Source organism: Protopterus annectens, chromosome 12.part0 (assembly GCF_019279795.1).
Source record: "Protopterus annectens isolate FY-2018-M chromosome 12.part0, PAN1.0, whole genome shotgun sequence".
Lineage (NCBI taxonomy): Eukaryota > Metazoa > Chordata > Ceratodontiformes > Protopteridae > Protopterus > Protopterus annectens.
The window spans coordinates 777,451,128-777,468,527 of record NC_056746.1 but is presented as its reverse complement, the minus strand read 5'-3'; the positions used below and the strand labels follow the sequence as shown (position 1 = coordinate 777,468,527).

At 38.6% G+C, this 17,400-nt stretch overlaps 1 protein-coding gene across 2 annotated transcripts in view; it reads left to right on the top strand.

Annotated features, from left to right (window-relative positions):
- Window positions 1–17,400, top strand: part of COG7 (component of oligomeric golgi complex 7) — a 4,201,489-nt gene that overhangs the window by 3,757,046 nt on the left and 427,043 nt on the right. For both annotated transcript variants that reach the window (XM_044089821.1, XM_044089822.1), the window contains exon 16: window positions 15,181–15,324. In XM_044089821.1, coding sequence (XP_043945756.1) covers window positions 15,181–15,324 — 144 coding nt within the window. The remainder of the gene's footprint in view (window positions 1–15,180; window positions 15,325–17,400) is intronic.

Here is a 17,400-nt window from a genome sequence, read left to right as displayed (position 1 = left end):
TATATGTATTAGTTACATTCATTCTAGTAGGTTGTACAGTATTAACATTTGTTTGACCCTCATATACATTAGTAGCTAGTCTATCATTGTTATGTCTCTGCCAAACAAACACTTGACCTAGTTTAAAATCATTCAAGTCACGTATCACTTTATTTCTTTTTTGTTGCAAAAGTTTCCGATCATAGGCGGAAACACAGTCAAGTAAATTTTCAAATAGTGGATATACGATATTTTCAGGAAAGTCAGTAAATAAGTGTTGTTGTTTAGAATTAATTGAGTCAGTTAGTTTCTTTTCCTCAGGACTAAAAAAGTCAATCAAGAGCTTGAGATACTCACGACTGGTCTCTAAGTTGATGCGCTGCCAACGCGCTAACAGTTCTGGAAAGTCAGTGCCTTGGCTAGGCATACAGAATACTCTCAAACCACGAGGCACTATATGGTGGTCAAGACAGTATCGGAAATGGACACGCTGTGCCTGTAAACGTTTTAGTTTAAGGAAGTCCTTCTCAATGTCGTCCAGCGCTCGGTAAAGCGCCTGCATGTCTACTGTCGCTCCGTTGACGTCAGCTGAGCTTGCTTCATCAAGCACAAACCAAGAAGGGTTGGAAATTCCATTCATATGTTTACAAAATCTGGTTTCGAGTGTTTCTCTGCCCCGGTGTTCACTTCTGGGCACATAATCTAATTCTATGCTTGACATTTTCTCGATAGTCACAAAATTAGCGTTGTAGTAGACAAAAATGGCAACAGCACAGTATGAAAGTCACCTTACTCCGTTATGAGCAGTAAGAATTAAAGTAAAAAGTCAAAAAATCCAAAATACTGCTCTCACTGGTAAATGCTCTTGTGGAAACAACAGTAAATATATAATAAAAAACGTAGCACAAGAGCAAAAGCAAGGGTCAAATCTTATATTCAAAGCCAGATACTTTTATTAGTAAAACAATGGATAAGCGCTTTCGCTAAAAAATAGCTTCATCAGATCATTAAGTTTGCTTAACATAGACAGTTTAAATACTAAAGCACATGGTGAGTACAATTCAAATGAACCAATCATCATCACACATCAATTAGTTCACTTAACATTTAAAGCAGCAAATACAAAAGTATATCAGTGCATTCATTACTGCTACTAATCATATAAAAATATATATATAAAAAAGTAACTCCATTTAAAAAAGTGCATCCTTTGAATACAACAAATGATAGTATAAAACTTTAATAAAAGTTTTCTTGTTGTTAAAATGCATTATAAAAATTATTTATATATATCTATTACAATTTAAAAATGACTAAATATTTTCATATCTTTGTGTCTGCGTTTTCTAAGTACAGGTTTGATAGAGACTTTGTCATTTAGTCCTGAGCCTCTATCTGCTCTTAGCAAAATAATCCAGTTGTTTTCCTTCTCCTCTGTATATGTCATTATGTTACCTCCTCTTGCATTAGGTTCTATTACTTCTAGTACCCTAAATTGAAATTCATGTTGAGTGTTGTGTAAGACAGTGTGCTTGGCTAAAGCATTCTGTGTATTACTTTTTCTGATGTTATAAATATGCTCTCTTATCCTGTCACGTAGTGGGCGGTTCATCTTACCCACATAAAATGATGAACATATTTTGCAAACTGCCAGGTAAACAATGTTAGGTGTCATACAATTCGCATGTGTTCTAAAATAAAATGTTTTACCATTATCTGGATGGATAAATGTGGTATTGCTGTCAATATAACAACAAAAATTACAATGACCACATTTTTCAGTATGTCCTGAACTAACATGCTGTATAGCTTTCTTAGGATAACAGAGGAGTCTTTTTAAGTTGTTTCTGTTCCTATATATAAAAGAGGGTTCTTTGCCAACTATGTTAGAAATCTCTTCATCAACCTTTAGTATATCCCAATGTTTACATATGATATTCTTGACTTCAAATAAGTCTGTTGTATAACTTGTTGCAAATTTGACATTCAAGGGTGTCAAGAAATATCAGTTCTAATGATATCCTGTACTGGACCAAAATAAGGTTTACCTCTAGCATCACGTGAATTGAGGGCTTCAGTAGTGTATTGATCTATTTCACTAATTTTGTAGCCCCTATTCTTTAATCTATTTCGTAAACATGACAGATCTTTTTCTAAACCTATTTCTGACGGATTTAGCCTAGAACATCTTAAAGATTGTCCTTTAATTATATTTTTAAAAATGTGGGGTGGGTGCATACTTGTCCTATGTAGTAACATGTTGCTGTGACAAGGTTTCCGATATACCCCTGTATTGATGAGACCATTGTGTAACCTTTCTACATAAACATCTAGGAACACCACTTTCTCATAGGAGTATTGCATAGTGAATTTCAAACAATTTGTCAAGCTATTCATGATGTTTAAAAACTTTTCTAAGTTATCTACTGTTCCATTCCATAGAAAAAAGACATAGTCTACAAATCTACGAAAGAAGATGACATATTCCTTAAAAAACTTTTCTTTAAACAAAACTTCTTGTTCCCAAAATGCTAGAAACATGTTGGCGTAGCTGTTGGCTAAAGGAGTGCCCATTGCTACGCCTTCATGTTGCTTAAAAATCTTATCAAACATAAACATGTTATTATAAAGCACAAGTTCAAGAAAATGGACAATCAGATCTATCAACAATTCAGAATAGTCACTACATTCTTTTAAATAATTCGTGACAAAAGTTAAACCTAGTTCATTGGGTATTACAGTGAACAAGGACTGTATATCTAGGGTGACAAAATAACAAGCATTAATATTGTCACAATGTGTGATGCATTCATAGAGGTCTACCAAAAATTGCTTTGTGTCACGTAAGACAAATTTATTTTTATTCAAAATGGGTCTTAAATGCTTCTCTATGAATACTGATAAATGTTCAGTAACCCACCCTCTTCCAGATACAATGGGCCTCATTGGTGGGTTACTTAAGTCTTTATGTAACTTAGGAAGTCCATAAATTAGAGGCAACATTGGTTTCTCAACCATAAGGTATTCATAGGTATTTCTGATGAAGCTATTTTTTAGCGAAATCGCTTATCCATTGTTTTACTAATAAAAGTATCTGGCTTTGAATATAAGATTTGACCCTTGCTTTTGCTCTTGTGCTACGTTTTTTATTATATATTTACTGTTGTTTCCACAAGAGCATTTACCAGTGAGAGCAGTATTTTGGATTTTTTAATGATTTGATACCGGTTATTTATTGGGCTCACAAGTAAAACTGCATCAGGAAAGAGAATAAAACTATGTATAAATCATGAACTGTATTGTTCTGATAAAATTCTGTTATTAAATAGAACAAATGTGCTAAACCTTATTTACCAGCTGTTGGTCATCTATTCATTTAAAAGTTTTTCATTCATAAGTTATTTATTTTAAACTAACCTTCCTGCAGGATGGCCAAGTCATTTTGGGATTCACTGACTGCTCCTAGCTTGCAGTCATCTGCAAACTTAGCCAAAGTCCTTTCATATTGGCTTTAACTTCAGAAAACTAGATACCAAAAAGGAGAGATCCCTCAAAAAAAACATGGGGGACTCCACTGGTGATAGGTCTTTCTGTGGAGGTAACCTCGTATTCTGATTATCTACATCCTGTCTGCGAGACAGTTGGGTGACACAGGAGTTTATTCACAGTTTATTTAATTTTTCTACTGTGCCTGAGTGAGGAATTGTGTCAAAAGCTATGACCAGGTTGAGATATGTGGTGTTTACCATTTTGCCTTCATCCATTGCTTTGGTGACTGTAGATCAGAGTGCACGTGCTGTGTACTGTATCTTTAAGAAACATGTCAAAGACGTAACGTGCATGTATAAAGACTGAGCACGTGCCATACCTAATGCATTTTGAGAGAATAGCCAGAGGAAGCATGTATGAATCCTGCAGTTAGTTTGTATACAAGTTCCTTAAGTTAAAGTCAGTAATCTTCTATTAAGATCTGTTTGTATAAAATAAAGCTGCTTGAACAGAACCCACGAAGACTCTTCTATTGTGTCCAAAGGAGGAGAGTGACAGTGACCTTTTCAAAATAAATCCACCAGGTTGAGTAAGCTTGATGTGCCCTGAATGAATTCAAACTGAGATGGGTCCAGTCGTTGGAGGTTCCCTATGTCCTGATTAATTAATTCCATAAGTCTTTCCATGGCTTTGCATATGAGGCTGGGATTGGACTTATGGGTCTGTAATTGCCTGGGCTTGTGGAAGATCCTCGCTTTTGCAGGGGATTGACTGTAGCTATTCTCCATTTACTTGGTACAAAACCTATATGGTGGCTGAGATTGAACACTGTTGTTTGGGGTGTTGGTAAATTGTGCATCATGCTATTTAAGATACATCAATGCAGTATTTTTAGCTTTTGATAGCACTTTTAGGACTTGGTCTGGTGTGATAGCTGGAGATGAGACAGGTTCAGGTATATCTTGACAGACAGATGGAGGGGAGAAAGGGATAAAGTTGGAACTAAATTTATTAGCCAGCAGGTTCACTATATATTCAGCCTCAGTGTAGGTAACCTCGCTCACAATCAGCTCAGTGCATTGGTGTGTTGTGCTTTTGAGACTATGGACATAACTAAAAGTACTTTGTGATGGTCTTTGGCTTGGGTAGCAATTTGGTCATTTCAGTGACAAGTTCTCTGCTTCTTACTTTTGGTAAAACTGGTCAAAATTATTTCCTTTTATTATAAAGGTTGATGATATTAAGAGTGAAGTAAAAGGAGATTTTAGTTGGGGAATGGTCCTCCCTTTTGAGTTGGGAACTAATGAGGTTAAAAATGTTTAACTAAGAACTAGAATTTATATATTGCCTTCCTTTGCCTTAAATGAGAAATTGGGCAATAAGCCAATTATATGGTACACTTTTTGGAAGCTGCTAATAGAAAATGGCTAGTAGTCAAGGGGAAGGTATGTTTAAGTGCTGCGCATGTTCACAGTTTCATTTTGTTATTGACAGTGTTGTAATTGTAGGAGATTATCTGAAGGTTATTACAGCAAATGGCAAGTTTATTTGCACAACTACTGCGGTACTTTATATACCTACTTGTTTGACACGCCCTGCCTTTATGTAGGGAATACTGAATTATCGTTAAAAAAATCAGGATTTATCAGCATGCTTATGCAATCAAGAAACAAGATGACAAAAATGCATTGTATAAACACACAAAGGTTTGCAAAGATTTTAAGAAGTTTACTTTTATATTGTGGAGAAGGTTTTTAAAGATTTGAGGGGTGGCAAATAGTAGGCTTAAATCGAATAGTGTGACTTGCATTGTGTACTTTATATACCGGGTCTATATCATATTGTCGAAGTATTAAAAGTCTGAATCACTAAGGGTCGAACTTTAATGATCGAACCTTTAATACTTCGAAAGTGAAAAAAAAATTTTCAGCCCTAAACAAAAAAAAATGCTCTATGCAGGGGGGGCAAGCCCCCCTGCACCCCCCATACCCCCCGCTGCTTAAATATACTAACTCCGAGATCGCACTACAGTGCAGTAAAGGGAAATCTTCCCTTTCCAGACTCTATGGCGATCTCCATTGTAGGATTCAAGGTTTTAAAAGTTTGATCATTAAAGTTTGAATTTTAGTGATTCAAACTTTTAAGACTTCGACAATATGATGTAGACCCTATATATATATATGATGTAGACCCTATATACCTACTTGTTTGACATGCCCTGCCTTTTTATGTAGGGAATACTGAATTATTGTTAAAAAATCAGGATTTATCAGCATGCTTATGCAATCAAGATGACAAAAATGCATTGTATAAACACACAAAGGTTTGCAAAGATTTTAAGAAGTTTATTTTTTTATATTGTGGAGAAGGTTTTTAAAGATGTGAGGGATGGCAAATGGTAGGCTTAAATGAAATAGTGCGACTTGCATTGTAAGATTTTACTAGATGCTTCACGAGTAGCTGGCTTTATTTATTTATTTATTTAATATTTGTTTGCCCGGATAGTTCGCCTGGACAAGTGTCTGTTTTCAACAGAGTCCTGGGGAGAAAAATTCCTTAAGTTTAGAGAGAGAAGAAAAATTTACAAAAGAGACATTATGGAGTAGTAGCATTAATAAGTTGTCTATTAAAAGTGCATTAATTTTAAGGAATGGATAGGATTTGATAATGTAGATGCAATTTTTAATAGTTTTTAATTATTATTTACATTTTGAGTAATAGTTGCTGATATTAAGATGAATTGTTTGTGTGTGTGCTACTAAATTATATGATTTTTTATTTGGGTCATGGAAAGCTGTGTGGACATAATTTCACCAGATGGCATTCCCTGTATAAGTGAAAGAATGTGATATAGTAGTTATTCTGATGAAGTTCCTTATTCTGCTAAAATATTTAAAGGCATTTTGAAGGGGTAGGGAGGTTTTTATTGGGAATATTGTACTTTACGTGCTGCTTCTGTTTTAATATCAACAATAGAAAGTCCAGTCCATGTGCTAAGGCATTTTTTCCGTAAAGTGTTTACAGTCATTCCGTTTAATTTGATAAAGCACTGCTATAAACTGAAGTTGTATCTGCATGAACTGAGCTCTCAATTTTAACCAATTTCTGTGCCATTTGTTCATGATTTTGTTGCTGTGCCATTATTTTTTCTTTTATTTCCATTCCAGCAGTTTGCAAACTATTATTTCCACTAAATGCTTGGTTAAAACATAATCTGCTGCTGCTGTTTGTTTCCATCCCAGCAAGGGAGCCAGTTGTCTTGAAAATCTGAGAGCAATTTGTTCAGTCTTTCTCTCTCTAGGACAACTGGAGACTTTCCGTAGCTCTGCTCCACACTGTTTTTTCTCCCCTTTCGAGATTTCATAGTTCTCCCTTTTGCCTCAGTTTTTCTCTTTGTTATCTTTTGGACATCATAGACACTTCTGCTATCTATTTTTGTTGAAAATGTACAGTAGTTTGCAAGCATTTTGTGTTCTTAGTTGTCCTCAGCCCAGAGCTCTCTTTGTTTAGATGTTCCCACTAAAGCCACCATCTTCCCACTTCCATTGGTGTTGGCATTCAGTATTGTAATTGTGACCTTTCACCATACTAGTGTCTTATTAATGTCTATCACAGCAGTAAAGTCCTACATAATTCCTTACCACAAGCATTCCCGGAAAGCCTTGTGAGTTTCCATTTCCCAGAATGCACATGCCACAAGTGTTTGTAAGGTATGCATTAACACTTCATTCTCCTGAATTTTTCCAGACATTGCCCCTCTCTCGTGGACCCATGACAAGATGAGTGCACGTCGGTCAGTGGTTCTACATATGACTGCCCTTGGCTGACACATATGCACCACCACCTCCATCTGTTTGGTGGCAACATACTTATCTGCTGTCATGCTATTACTATTCTCACACATTCCTGTACTGATAACAGTAATGGGCATAGTATCCCTGAACACCTTCCTATGTCAATGCCCTCCTGTGCCTCTTCCCACCCTCTGTAAGTCGGCCACCATCTATATACAAGCACCATTTGTTCAATGTAGCTGGTGTTGCACTCTTTGCTCCATTAAGTTATGAATGTGTGGAATGTGCTATTGAGGACATTTAAAGTAAAAGTTTGCTGTGACAAACTGTGTCGAAGGCTGTAAACAAGTCTAGAAATAAGGAAAGATTAGTTTGCCATTGTCCCTAGCGTTATTGACAGCATCTATATAGGTTAGAAATGTAGTATTAGTACTTTGGCTAGGAGGGAAGCCATTTTGTGTGGGGGATAGTAGTTCTTCCTGCAGGAGATAGTTTAGCAATTGTTTTTGAATACATTTTTCAAGTAATTTGAAGAGGGGAGATAAGATTGTTATAGGTTTAAAGTTAGTAATGTCTGCTGAATTTCCTCCTTTGTACAGACGTATAATGTATTTTTTTCAGAGACACACGGGCAGTAGGATTCCTGGATTGACCTTTTTATAAGGATTGAGACAGGGTGGGCTATGCTATTAGCTACTTTTTTAAGGTATTCGCTTGGAAGGTCATCAGCTTGAAGTACAGCATAATTTGAGATTGTTTAAGAGTAGTTTTAAATAGGATGTGTGCACAGGTTTGAAGGTGAAAGTGGATGTGGTAATATGTGGCTGTTGGCAGGGTTAGGACTGGATGTTAGGGAATCCTTGGTTAGAGATGCTATACTGTCTATGAAGTTGAATTGCAGTGCGGTGATGAGTTACTGAGAGAAGGGGTTAGGGTTGAATATCTGGTTGGGATGCAAGATTTCATTACTGGCTGCCCAGAATTTTTTTAGGGTTGTGTTTTATTATTATTATGAAAATTATTATGTTATAGTTTTTTTATAGATACATACACATGTATGTATATAGAAACACAAAGACTAATTTCAGCATTCATAGAAATAAAGATTCAATCATTTATTAAAGCAAAAGGATTCTGTATACCATGGTTACACTGAAAAATGGCTTTTTCAACATTTTAAACACCAGGTGTTTGTGTTCGTGTGTTTATGTACATATATACTCACATCTAATCTACATTTTTATACACACACACATATGGATAGGTTTATTAGGAGTTTGCTAAAAAGTTGTGTGTGGGAGTATGTTAGTTAGAGAATATTAACTGTCGGCCTCTGTCTATAAGAGAAATGGGGCTAGCCTAGGAATGAATTTCCGATTTTCCATCCAATGGTCAGGATTACATTTGAATAGAGTTAGGGATGTAGTCTGCTTCCCGTTGATGGGAAGCCTATTCCAGGGCATGGGAATCCTTTGACTCACATGTCTGTCTGGCCAGCATGTTCTAGTTATGTTGCAAGCAAAGTTCAAATCCCTGGAGCTGGTGTTTCTGGTGCTCCTCATTTTGCAGCTCTGCAAAAGTTCCATTAGGGCTGGATCTAAGGATTGTTTATATTCCAAACACAGATTCCCTCTCAGCAATCTGTAGGAGACTGAGTACGGAGACAGGGCTGTAAGGCAATCTGTATGGGACAGTGTGTTAATATGCTGGATTCCCTTGGTGAGGAACCTCTGTGAGCATTCCAGCTGTTGCATATGCCTAGTCAGGTACATGCCGGAGGGTGAATTGTACTCGATGGGTCTGGTAAGGGAAGAGTAGAGTGGTACTGTAACTTCCTTGAATTTGAATGCTACGGCCTTACATATAAGTTGGGCGACATGGAATGATATACTTACTACCTTGGCTTTGTGTTGGTCAAAGCCCAGGTTACTGTCTGCATATGTTCCTATATCTCTATCTACCGGATCAACTCTTGGGAGTGTCCTTATCAATGGAGTAACTGACCTGGGTAGATATTTTCCCAAAAGGCACTATAATACCCTTCTTTGCATTGAGTTTTAATCTGTGGCTTTGGCACTAGTTATTTGACTGTGTTAGACCATCTTGCAGGATATTAGTATCAAGAAGAGAACTTATGATGGCTCCCAGTTTGCAGTCATCTGTGAACTTGTTAAGCCATAGGCCCTTGACATTAGCCTTGACCGTTGAGAAGTAGATGCCAAGTAGCAATGGGCCCAGCATATAGCCCTGTGGTACTCCACTGGTGACCTATCTCTTAGAGGAGATAACCTCAGCAATCCTGACTTTTTGGGTCCTACTTTGAGACAACTGGCAATCCAGTGAGTTGTGAGGGGATCTTTGCATATATATCAGTGAGTTTGCTCACAATACCTGAGTGGGGTATTGTGTCAAATGCCTAAGCCAGGTCTATGTATGCAGTATGTACTAGTTTACCTTCATTCATTGCTTTTGTTACAGTCTACCAAGTTAGGGAGGCATGACCTTCCTTTGACAAACCACGGACAGGGTTGGATCTAGTGTCTGTAGGTTGCCCGTGTTTTTGCTGATCATTTCCATGATAATTCATAACATGACTTTGCATATTAGACTAGTTAGACTAATAGTTCTGTAGTTTCCAGGGTCAGTTGATGGCTCACCCTTGTAAAAGGAGATGGCCATCTGTGTCTTACATTCATTTGGTATGTTGCCTGTTTTTAGGCTGTAGTTGAAAAGTGTCTCAAGTGATCCTGATTGGTCATGTTTCAGGCTATTTAGGAGGCATGTCGGGCCCCACTGAAGCTGTGTTTTTAGTCTTAGTGAGCACCACTATGACTTGTTCCCTGGGGATAGTTGGGGCTGGGGTTATTCTGGTAGGGATTTCACAAGGGGTGACGAGGAGGCATTGGGGGGGGGGGAGCTGAATTTGTCCGTCAGCATATTTGCTGTGTCACTCTCCTCATTAAAGGTGCTATCCTTTACTATCGGTTCTGTTCACTGTTGCATATTACCTTTGAGGTTTGGACATAGCTGTAGAAGGTCTTGTGGTCGTCTTTAGCTTGAGAAGCTATCCTGAACTTGTAATTGTCCTTAATGGATTTAATTAGTTCTCTTAGTTTCCTGTTTAGTTTTATTAGTGAGTTATTGTCATTATGAGAGTTTCTTTTTCTAACTTTGGCCATGACCTTTTCTTTTTGTTATATATTCTGTTAATATTAGGATTTCATCTGTGTGGCTTGTTTTTGGGGTATGTTTTGGGCTTGCTTCTGATAAGTACAGCAGCTGCTATGCAGCCATTTACATGTCTGTACAGTGTTTTTGTCAACTCTTGTTTGGGTGGGGCATTTAATTAAAAAAAATGTTGCTTAATAGGATGTAGTTTGATGTAGAATAGTTTCTAACTGTAACAGGTTTTGCTGGGGTTTCCAAGTTGATTTTTATTTTGAATGAGACAGCTTTGTGATCTGATAATTCTGGTAATTAGTCTCCCATGAAGTGTGTCTGGCTGGATGGAGAGTGCCTCCAGTAGGTTTAGATTAGAGTTGTGGGATTCTTGAGACATAGATGGTGACCTTTAGCTTGCTAAGATATGATAAGGGACTCTGTCTAAGGTGATTTGCACATGGATGAACTCCAGGGTATCATCCTATTTAACCAACCTTGAGGTATATTTGTTGCTAATGCAGATAGAGACTGCTCCAGCTTTAGTCCCTGTCTCTGCAGCTGATGGTCTGTATGTGTGGAAGGCACTGTAACCTTGCTCCAGCAGGAGTACTTTCCACAGCTTTAAACCATGCATCTGTAATGCCACAAATGTCTGCATCCTCCAGAGTGAGGAGAGCTTGTTGCATGTGGGTTTCTTGTTACTGTTGCTAGCATTGAGCAGTAATACCTCTAGGTTCCTCAGGGTTTTATTTGCTATGTTGGTAGGTTTGTCACTTTAGCATTACCTTAAAAAGGCTCTTAAGGGGGAAGGCGGGGGGTGGGGCAAGTGCAGACAGTCTTTGGCAAAACAATGTGATGTTATGTAGTCCTATCTCGCCTCCATTATTACATGTGGGTTCGGAGCCGATCCTCTGCTCTGACTCAGCCGCTCAGAAAGCCTGAAAACTTCTGATTGGCTCGTGGCTAATAGGTATCCCATGATGCATGCGCACATTCCCCAGATCTCGTTTGCTGCATCTTCAGTCGGAAGCTTCTTTTGGTTAGCCGTGGCTAAGTGATTTAGTTCTTTATTATTCTGCTTGTTAGAAGTTTTTAACTTCATGTAAAATGCTTTTCTTATTGCTGTTAGCCTTATTGTGATAACCGATTGTGTCAATTTAACCAGACTTCACTTTTTTCTGGATTTGACTTTTTCTGCTATAAAATTTTTGGCCTGTTGGCTGTTTTTGTTTGTGTTCCCGTGAGTGTGTGCATTTGACTAAACCGTTGTACTTAGAGGTGTTAGTCTGTTCCCCTTTCCTTTACACTAGGTTCATTTAAGTTAGAGAACCTAGTAAAACTTCCCTTGGTTGTTGTCATGAGAAATTGGGCTAGATCTGTTTAAGTTAGAGGATCTAGTTCCTCTCTTGTTGAGTGAGTGTGTTGTTTTTTCTCTTCAATCGCCTATTGAGACTGCATTATGTCGAAAGAACATAAAGAGCAATAAACAGTCAGGATTTAAAAAGTGTACTAAATGCTCTCAAAAAATGTCCATCACTGATGGACATAGCATCTGTGTGTACTGTTTAGGGGCCATACATCTTCAAGAGACTTGTCTCTTTTGCCATTCCTTTAGTCCTAGAGTGCTCCAGGAACAGAAGAATAAGTTGATTCTAAAAGGATTGTTAAAACCTTCTTTCAAGGAAGACCTAGCCAGTTTGTCCTCCTCTGCTAGGTCGCTTTCTTCCAGTAAAGATAAGGGTAAGACCTCCAAAAAGCCTTCTCCAGCCTCAACTTCTGTCTCTAAACCTCCACAGAAGTTACTTAAATCGGAGATGGCCTCTGTCTCTTCGGCTCCACTGTCCTCGGAGCCAATCGAGATTCTGGACATGGACATTGCAGTTTCGGCACCCAGTGCTTCGGTGCTGATCACTAGCAGTCCTCTTCGGAGCCGGTCTACAGACATTCCACCGGTCTCCCCTACTTTAAAATCACCTATATTACTGACAGCGAGGTCTCCAACACTGTCCTCCAGATCCTCCAGAAGCTTTTCTGAAGAAGACATCGAGAGAGTGGTGCTCGGACTCCTTAAGTCATCGGCCTTGCCAAAATTTTTATCGTCTCCGACCACTTCTGTCTTGGAGCCAACTCCTGTTACCGACCCTGCTCTTTTTCCTCCTCCTCCAACCCAGATTGGACCTTTGGAGCCGATGCTGTTGGTACTGACTACAGTGGTGTCCTCGGCTCCAGCACCCTGGTGGTTGTCTCGAAGCCGTGCCCTGCTCCGACACTGTCGGCACCGTCCGAATTGTCTAGGGTCCAAAGCTGTTCGGTCGGGCCTGAGGGGGATACTTGGAACCGAACCTCTTCGGTGCCGAGTCTTCCTCTTGGTGGAGGGAAAACAAGATTTTTTAAGTATAATTTGATTCTTGGAAACTGCCTTACATAGGTTTTTAACTGTTAAGTATTGCTCCTTTTGTATGTTTGCAACTAGAGTGAAAATTCAGCTGTAGAATTTCCCTTGGTATTGAAATTGTTAACTTTTGCAGCAGCAGTTGTCAGAGATGCTGTATGCTCAGTATGATGGGAGGCAGATATTAAAGTAATAAGGAATTTTGGTGGTTGAACTGAGTAGATAAAAGTACTATTTGTCTATACTCTGCTGCTGCATTGAGTAGTGTTTGGCCAGCATAAGTAGTGCACTGTATTTCACAATTGTACATTTATAGCCTATAAACTGAAAAATAAGGCAGCTAACAGGACATATGTCTAGGTGTGCAGATGGAAAATAAAGTAGCTAACAAAGAGGTACGTGTTGGTGTGCTAATTTAGGATTACTGAAATAGAGGTTTACAAATTTTAGGGCAGGTAGCACGCCTGTTTCAGTTAGTTCCACTCTTTGCTACACAACATATAGTCTGTAAATCTGATGTTTAAGCACTTAGATAAGAAGTTTTAGTTTTAACAGATATGAAAAAATCTAGGCAATAACCCAACTCTGTCCCATTTGTGCAGTTAGTGTACGTTGCACCCACACAAACATGTCAACTACTTAAATGATTATGTTATGTGTGTGTATTATATTCCCTTTTATCTGTTTCCTTGCTGTCTTTTAACAGGTTCACAGCATACTGAATTACCCATATTTTCTTTTACAATAATAGCTGAGAAATGCAAGTTCAGCAGGGAATTCTGTCTGAGGAGAGACGAAAGACAATCCCAGTGACACTGTGCATTTGCATTTCTTTTTGTTAACATACATGTGGGAGAACAACCTATCTCCCCATTGTACTAGGTGTCCCCCAAGGTTCTATACTTGGACCACTTCTATTCTCTATTTTCATCAACGACCTGTATACTGTTATTCCTCAAGCTTCCTTCATACAATATGCCGATGACTCCACATTAATATGCTCGGCCCCAACTCCAGCAGACCTTCAATCTCTCACCCAAAAAGTGTTTAACATAGTCGAGGAATGGCTACAACATCAGTACCTCATCCTAAATCCCAAAAAAAACAAACTTCTACTTTTTACTCCCACCCACAGGGCCACACCTCTACACTTTACTGTCACATCTAACAATGGAACCATCATATCCCCCGACTCTACCACAAAACTCCTAGGGGTTCTAATTGACAATAACCTTAACTTTGAAGGCCACATTAACAATACCATAAAAACAGTCAACAAAAAACTAGGCTCCCTCTATAGAATCAAATCCTTTCTTACCCCACTAGCAAGATCTACTATTGCCCAGACCCACTTAATCTCTACCCTCCTCTACGCCTCCCCTATATATACTAACCTCTCAAAAAACAACATGAACAAACTGGCTGTCTCCTACAACAATATTGCGAGATTTGCCCTCATGCCGTCTTCCTGTGTGTCATTCCACATGCCCTTTTTGCACCTCAGACCTACTCAACATCAATTGTCTTTCCTCTTTGTCTGCATCCCTCCATTGTGTTCCATGCCTTATGTGCCCATGTCTGGATCCCTCCATTGTGTTCCATGCCTTATGTGCCCACATCACTCCTTTCCATGTCTCTGTGTTTCATGTTATTGTCCACCTCTGCTACCTTCACTACTCCTCCTATCCTTTGTTGACACATTTCAGCTTATGTTCCCTCCCAACCATTCCTCTTCATATGTATAAAAAGGGTTTCTTTTCCACCAGAAGTATGCCCTTCTTCCCCACATGTCAATTCTCAGTTACCCTTGTGTGTTTTCCTTTGCTTGCTATTCCTCCTGTTCTGTCGATTCTCCCTCTTTTCGTCTCCATTTATGTGGTGAAATCTGTTGGCGCAGAATGCCCAATTTGCAGCTTTGGGATCTTCTTTGTGCATGTTAGCATGCATAGCCTCATGAATGCATCCACACCTTTTTATTTGATGCTGGTGACATGAGCTGTCCCAATGCAGCCCCTTCCCTATAGTTCCCTAGTGTGACTGCTCCTGTAATATCAGAGCACTAATTCGGTATGCAGCTGTTTGCTCTGAAGGTGGCACTGTCCTAGACTAGCACTTGCTAACAGATTCATGGATCAAAATCTGTGATATTATGTTGCAGCAAATGTTTAGGAACATATTTCATGAATTGCTCGTTTAAAATGAAAATCAATTTTATTTAAAGAAATGCATTTTGTTCTTTGGAGTTTGTTGTAAAAGTGTTTGTAATTTTCACAAATGCTTTAAAAGTCATATTTATAAGTGTGTGTGTGATATATTGCATTCGCTGTGTTAAATGATTAGTTACCAGTACTGTAATTGTTTTAGGAGATGAATTGCCGGAACTTGATAACATAGCTGACTACTGGTTAGGCTCCATTGCCCGAGCAACCATGCAGACTTACTGTGAAGCTGTGCTACAGATTCCTGAAATTAGTCCACATTCCACTAAACAGCTTGCCACAGATATAGGTAAGACATAAAATGTGAAGATTTCTTTTTCCTGTTTTTATGAGAATTATCAGTTTTATTTTATGCTGGGATTTTTTATTTACTGTATTATTATTTGCCTATTTGTGCTCTTTATGTGTGAGAGATTTTGCTTTGTGACAGTGTTTTAACTTTGAATAAGGCCATTGAGATTTGTCATATATACGAGGTCACAGAAAAGCACACAGATAGACTTGCAAATGAGAGCAGCTCTAGAAAGCACAAGTGATAAAGCTCATGTTGATAGAATGAAGCACGTTATTAAAAGAAACAGGTTCAAACATATGGCAGCTGTAAACCCCAGAACTTTCCAGCACATTCCAGACTTCACACAGTCTCAGTGAAGCATGAGTGAGTCAACCAACTCAAAGCATGGGTCCTAACCTAGTTTCATTGCCAACTGTTATAATTGTGATGGAAGCCATGAATCTAAAGGGGGAGAAAGTTTAGCTTTTGGCCAACAATGTCAAATATAATAAATTAAATAATTTCAAAAGATTTTGTAAATCAAAAGTCACACATTCTTTTATTAAAAGGGAACATTTTAAGAAACGAGTTGATCAGTTACAGCAGCAAGCCTACTTTTTATGTTGATGGTGTGTCAGTGCTTCATGAAATAGTCAATGCAGTAGATTTAAGGGCAAAGAATGAAGTATTTTGTATTGCTTGGATAAACAACAAAAGCAGAGAGCTCAAAGTTGATACAGGTTCCAAGTGCAATTTTATGTCAGCAGAAACATTTCCAGAGTATGTAAAGGTGAAAGGCTTGATTTGGCAAGGTGTGCAAAGCTTGTTGTTTATGGAGGTGAAGAAATTCAAACCGAAGGCTCTGTAGTGCTTTCATGTTACTCTGCTGGAAGAAGCTACAACTTCTTATTTTATGTTGTTAAGAGGCACATCCAGTCGTCATTAGGGTTCTTTGAAAATGGGACTGGTTTCATTTAATAAGGAAGTCCCTCATGTTAGTTTAAAAGACCACTAGTCTAATTTTGCCCAGCACATTTTTTCACCCTATGCTGATCTTTTCAGAGACAAACTAGGCACACTTCCAGTTGTGTGTAATCCGTGAAGTTAGACCTAGAGGTCAGTCCAGTTGTCAGCCCAGCAGAAAAGTTCCAGTAGCCATGCAGGACAGAGTCAAAGCAGAGTTAGATAAAATGGTGCGACAAGGTGTGATTTGAACAGTTGAAACTCCAACCGAATGGGTATCTTCCATGGTGGTAGCTCATAAGAAAAGCTCCGATGACATCAGAATATGTATTGACTCATGAGATTTGAACATAGCATTAAAAAGACCTCATCATCCAATGTGCATAGTCGACATTGCAGCCTTTATGCCAAAAGACGCTATTTTTTCTGTCTTAGATGCAGAGAGTTCATTTTTGCAAATTCAATTTGACAAGAAATCCTCATTGCTCACTACGTTCAGTACTCTGTTTGGCAGGTACAGATTTTAGAGAATGCCATTTGGGATAAATTTTGCAAGTGAAGTCTTTCAACGAGCGATGGAGCAAAGTTTTTCTGGGTATCCTTGTGGTATTATAGTCGACATACTGGTAGGCTGTTGTAATGAAGCAGAGCATGACAGAAACCTCAGAAAAGTTCTAGAAAGGGCACATCAAGTGAATCTTAAGCTCAATGCAAAGAAATGCAAGTTCAAGGTACAAGAAGTTACTTATGTTGGTCATTTATTTACAAGTACATGCCTACAACCAGACCCTTCAAAACAAACAGCCATTCTTGAGATGCCAGCACCAGACAATGTTCAAGCCCTACAGCGTTTTCTTAGCATGGTCAACTACTTAGGCAGGTTCACTCCAGACTTGAGCCAACTATCAACACCGCTCTAGGAGCTGACACGTAAAGATGTGTCCTGGTCTTGGTCAGAGCAACACCAACGAGCATTTGAAGTCCTGAAACAGAGAATTGCTAGTCCACCAACACGTGGCCATTATGATGTTCACAAGCCAGTAACACTTTCCTGTGATACTTCAAAATTTGGTTTAGGATGCAGTCATTCTACAGGAGGATCAATCTGTTGCCTGTGCATCACTGTTA